General features: G+C 46.2%; 1 protein-coding gene across 1 annotated transcript in view; it reads right to left on the reverse strand.

Annotated features, from left to right (window-relative positions):
* GRIN2A (glutamate ionotropic receptor NMDA type subunit 2A) overlaps nucleotides 1-5,880 on the reverse strand; it is a 445,817-nt gene that overhangs the window by 138,719 nt on the left and 301,218 nt on the right. The window contains exon 5 of the mRNA XM_004705852.2: nucleotides 3,701-3,815. Within this exon, the coding sequence (XP_004705909.2) occupies nucleotides 3,701-3,815 (115 nt within the window). The remainder of the gene's footprint in view (nucleotides 1-3,700; nucleotides 3,816-5,880) is intronic.

Consider the following 5,880-nt stretch of genomic DNA (forward strand, 5'->3'; position numbering starts at 1 on the left):
CCACCAGGGTTTCAGCACTTACTCTTTGTTACATTCCCCTTGATCATCTTATCAAGGTTCTTTTGAGTGGTTCTGCCCATCCTAATGGTGTGTCAAGGTTTCTTATTATTAATGCTATTAGGTACTGTCAAGTCAGTTCCGTCTCATAGCAACCCTATGTGTGATAAGCAGGTTTATTGTGCCAACCTGGCCAATAGGAACATAAGGGGTTAATAAGGTCGGACTAGCATGCTGCTGCTTTAGCCAGTCCTCTGCCTCAACTTGTGAGCTAAACTACCTGTGAGACAAGCCAACCTGTGGATCGTGTCACTAGAGCTTGAGGTTCCTTTGAGGCCTGCTTCACCACGCTGCTGGTGTGTACATTACTTGAGCTTGAGGCTGTCGGATCCTGTCGTCTTGCATTGCTTGAGTTCACTATCCCATCCAGGCCTGCTTCCCTAAGCTCCTGTGCTGCTTGACTGTTGGTGATCTGCCCTGCTGTTTGCTGCCTGTGGGCAGACTCTGCCTGCATTGCTCAAGGGAAGACTCAGCTGTCTGCTTCCTTGACCTTGGACCCAGCAGCTCTCCTGACTTGAAGGACCTCTAGTATATTAACTGTTCCACAGAAGTGAATTAAACTGAGCCCTCTGTACTGCTGTGTGGACTAAATAGCTGTTTTATTCCTTTGTGCTCTATCTATCTATCTATCTATCTATCTATCTATCTATCTAATCATAAGTGTCCTGGTTTTGTCTCAAGAACCCGAACATACTATGTAGAACAGAATAAAACACAGCCCAGTCCTGCGGCACCCTCACAATTGTTCTCAATTTGAGTCCATTGTTGCAGCCACTGTGTCAGTCCATCGCATCCGAGCCTCTCTCATTTATGCGGTTCCTCTACTCTACCAAGCACAATGTCCCCAGGGACTAGTCTCTCCCAATAACATGTCCAAAATACGTGAGAAAAATGTAGAATCGTTATTTCTCTTTTCAATTCTGTTGAAGTTTGCTTAATATATTTTGGAGCTCTGTCATTTCGTGCATAGATATGTACTACTGATATGTCTTCGCGGTGGATTGACCTTTTAATCACTATATATTAGCTTCTTTGTCTCTTATTGTCTCTTCTTTGTCTGAATTTTAACTTAACATTTATTTTATCTGAAAGTAAACTTAAAAATATTTTGGATAATGTGCCCTAGTTATGTTTCCCCCACTTTGCGTTTTAACTTGTTTATATCTTTGTGTCTTAAGGTATGTTTCTTGTAGGCAGCATGTTGACGGGTCATGTTTTCTGTCCATTGTGCCAATCTTTGCCTCTTGACTCGTATTATTTTATCCATTCACTACCATTATGACTATCAACAGGCATGAATCACTATGGACAGCATTTTGGCTTGCTTTACTTTCACAAAGTCTTGAGTTGGTTAGTTATCTTGACAGTCTTGTAGAGTTCTAGTTGCTATTTATGTCTGATTTGTAATTGTGGGCTTTTGCTGTCATGTTGTTCTTCTTGAACTTGAAGGACCTCTAGTATATTAACTGTTCCACAGTTGTGCTTGGCTGGCATTTTCCTTGAACTCCTTGAGGACGCTAGATACAGTGGGTGGGTGGGGGGTTCAAAATTTTTGAGAAAAACTGGAATTTTTCCTAAATTTTTTGAATTTCCCTTATATTAGTCTGTGGCTCTCTTATTGAATACCATTTCTTTCTCTGGAGGTGTTCTGCTGCTTTCTTTGGTCTGAGCTTCATACTTCAATGCTTCTAAGCCTTTATGATCCTTGGCAGCCCAGAATGCGGTCTACTTTGCTGAATTTTCCATGTGTACCAGGAAGCATTTTGAAGCTGCCAGAAGGGATACATGAACAGTTCTGAAACTTGACCTTCCCTGTCCCTTTTGTCTCTGCCTCCTTGAAGTCCAATGGCTCTGCTTGTGGCATAGTTTCTTTGGGTCCAAGTTAATTGTATTCTGATTCCCACACCACACCCTCCCTGCCCAATCTTCCTCACTGAGCCCTGGCGATGCTGTTGGATAAGCCCAATAGCTGCTCTGTGGGAAAAGACGAGGCTGTCTGCTCCAGTAAAGATGTACAGTCTTGGAACTCTAAGGAGCAGTTCTGCTCTGTCCTATGGCGGGTGCAAGAATGAGAAACAACGTGACATCAGTGGGTTTGGTCTGCTGATATGGTCTCTGAAGCCAAGCCAAACTCACTGCCACTGGGTAGAAGTTGACTTACAGTGACCTTCTAAGACAGGGTAGAACTATCCCTGTGGGTTTCTGAGACTATCTCTTTATAAGAGTAGAATGGCTTGTCTTTCTCCTGTGGAGTGGCCAGTGGTTTCCAACTGCTGACCTTGCAGATCACAGCCCAATGTGTACACACTACACCACCAGGACTCCTTGATGTGGAAATGAAAGAAACAGCTCAAGTTGTCTCAGGAGTCGAGTGACCATGCACTGCTTGTCAAAGCCTCTTTCATTCCACTCTTAATGTGAAATGGATCTTGTGGAAACTAGTGTGAGAGTTAGATTCATGGGAGGAGAGGAGAGTGTGGCTAACACCTAGATCATCACTTTTGCGCATGAGAATCACTTAACTCTTGGTGAAGTTTTCCTGTTGAACTCAGGCCATGGCTTCCACAGCCCAAGGAGGGGTTGATGCTGACATCTTTATTTGCTGTTGGTTAAGTTGCAGTTGAGTTGGCCTTGACTCAAAGTGACCTTGGGAAACACTGCTCAGTCCTGAGCTGTCTTCAGGATGGTTGGTACACTAGAATTCATTGTTTGTTAGTAGTTAATTAACATACATACATGTAAGAAGCCCCAGTGGAACAACAGTTACACATAGACAGTCTAACTGAAAGATTGTTGGTTCCAGCCCAGCCAGAGGATTCACACAAGAGACCTGTCCATCAGCCTAAGGGATGCTACAGAGAAATTCTGCTGTGTCACATGGGGTCACACCAAGCCAGACATCAACTCAATGGTGCATAACAGCAGGTCATGTGTAATAAAACTCCACTGCTGTTGAGTTGATGCTGACTCACAGATACCTCTCAGGCCACAGTCAAATGGCCTCAGAGGATTTCCTAGATGGAAGCGTTATGGAAGCCGGCTGCCACGTCTTTCTCGAATCACAGGCCTTTTGCTTAGTAGCTGAGCACTGAACCACAGTCCCACCAGGACTCTTTCATGTGCAGTAGGAAAGACGGCATACAAGGCATACTCTCACTTCTCCAGCCTACCACTTCCAGTATGATACATTTACGTTTGAAAACAGGATGAGTTCGAGGAGAAGATGCAGTTAGTGATAACACAGGGCATGGGGAGGGGGTCCACAAACACCATCTCCGTGGACCTGGCCTAACCTTGTGACATCTAGGAAAACACGCATGTCATTGTCGTGTATATGATATTCATGACTACAGTGACGTGTACAAACATGTCATTGTCGGTTAGCGATTCCAAGTCTTTCTACTGGACTGACAGCCCCGAATAGAGGACACCTCACAGCAGTGTCCACTCACCCACAGGAGATACTGCCATTGCACTTAACGCCATGGGGGCAGCAGCATTCCAGGAAAGTCAGCCCCTGGCTGTGAGACAGGGGTCTAAAGCACGACAATGGGAAATTCACTGGGGACCCAGAGTAACTGGGGTGCAGCAGTTGCCCATGCTCTTGCCCCTCCCTGCAGGCAGCATGCAGAAGGGTGCTCACCTTCTCCCATTCCCGGTCCTTGTTCAGCACAATCACCACCAGCCTCGGGTGCACCTGATAGCCTTCCTCAGTGAAGGACAAGTCCTTGCCATCCCATGTCACATTGACCATAAATCTGGAGGGAGGGAGGGAGAGAGAGAGAGGTTTAGGGCCTGGTGTCAGCACTGGTTTGAGGGGTTAGTGGGGTGGATGCCACCATCAGTGTAATGCTGACAAAGTGTCATCAGTCACCAGGACAGCCTCTCCCAGTGTGAGCATCAGGACCCAGCAGGGACAGGTAAGTGACCGCACACTCCTCTTCATGAGCAGGTACTCTTTCTGAATCCCCAACACCAAAAAAATCAAAGCCTTTACGGTCAAATTTCAGAACAGAACTGTGTCTTGTGCAGATTTCAGCAGGTGGTGCAACAGTTAAGTGCTTGGCTACCTGAAAGATTTTGGGGAAGGGGTCAGATCCCAGTCAGGAGCTCTGTGGAAGAAAGGTCTGGTGATCTGCTTCCCTGAAAGATTACAGCCAAGAGATTCCTATGGGGCAGTTCTACTCCATCACCCACGGATGCTATGACCCCAGGGACTCAACAGCACTACAGGATAATAGGAAGCCTTCCTGGAATAGATAACCAGCCCTTCTGGACATCTCCACTGGGGGGATTCGAATGACCAATGATTTGGTTATTAGCAGAGTGCTTAATCATTTGTGCCACCCAGAGATCTCCTGGGTGATTGGGTGTGGTCAGGACACAGAACAGAATCTTTTTGCCCTGTTTCTCTCAGAGATTTCTGTCCACATGGTCTTCTTACAGGAAACTCCAAATAGTTTAACAAGTGTCCTTAAAGGGAACCACTTACTCATGAACCGCATCTTATACAGTTTCAAAACAATGAGATTATTCACTACTCATTCAACCCATGTTTGCTGAGCATTTGCTACTTGCCCAAGACTCAGCTGGGTCCTTGGGGACAAACAAAGAAACAGACATGATCCCTGGCCTCGTGGAGCTTATGGTCTGAGACTGAGCACAGGCACCATCTCTCTGATCATAGAACTGCAACCAGTGCTGCAGCAGAGAGGCAGGGGTGCCACGGGAAAGCGGATCCAGCTCCGGGCCAGGTTGGGTAAGAAAGTGCAGCTGGACCCGAATGAGTCAGCATTAAAGAGGCAGGAAAGCGATCAACACAAACATTGTGTAGCTAGACAAGGGACTCTTTAGGTCATTCAAAATCAGGCTTTTCACCTTGAGGGAATGAATTGCTGGAGTTCAGGACCATAGTCTCAAGGGACACTAAGGTCAAATCACATAACATAGTTGATAAAGACAACGTTCTATATCCTACTTTGGTTGAGTAGCTACTGCGGTCTTAAATGCTCGTGAGCAGCCATCTAAGGAACAGCTATTGATGTCTCCCCATCCAGAGGAAAGAAGAGTGAGGAAAATGAAAAGATCTATGGAAATATTCAGCCCAATGGTCCAATGGACCAAACAAGCCTGGTCTCTATATTCCTGAGACCAGAAGGGCAAGACCAATTGCTCTGATAAGGATGCAGTAGGAGGTCCTAGATAGAGTGGGGGTGGGGATGGGGTGTTCTACTCTGGTTAAGCATCACCGTCTCAGAAACGCAAAGGGGCAGTCTCCCCTGCCCTAGAAGGCCGCTATGAGCTGGCATGGACTGGATGGCAATGAGCTGTAGTAATAGACAGAGTGGGAGAAAGACAGATAACAAAACTCAAAATCCTAAAAGGCACAGGCTTCCTAGTCATAGAAGGACTGGTGGGACCACTTAAGTCACCCTTCAGGTTTGGACCTGAGCTTCCCAGGCACGCTTCCCCCACTGTTAGAGTAATCAACCATTTAAGATAAACAGCATTCACTGAAGGACAAAGTTCAGAAGGGTTAAGAAAGATGGAGGAGAACTGGATTGAAGTGTGGTCCCTCTTTCCCTGTGGCGATGCAAACAATACCCTCCCCTTGGGTGGGTTAGCGCCCTGTGCCTCTGCGACCCAATTCTTTTTGATTATTATTTTGTTTCCCTTTCTCCACCTCCTTTTTAGTTGTCTACCATGTGTAGCCCTATATTTGCTCGGGTCCCTGCCATAGCATCTGGGGTCTTAAAGGCTTGAAGGTAAACAAGCGGCCATCAAGCTCAGAAGCAACAAAGCCCACATGGAAGAAGCACACCA

This window comes from Echinops telfairi, unplaced genomic scaffold, assembly GCF_000313985.2.
Source record: "Echinops telfairi isolate 266 unplaced genomic scaffold, ASM31398v2 ScPeMD7_5;HRSCAF=22, whole genome shotgun sequence".
NCBI classification, from domain to species: Eukaryota; Metazoa; Chordata; class Mammalia; order Afrosoricida; family Tenrecidae; genus Echinops; species Echinops telfairi.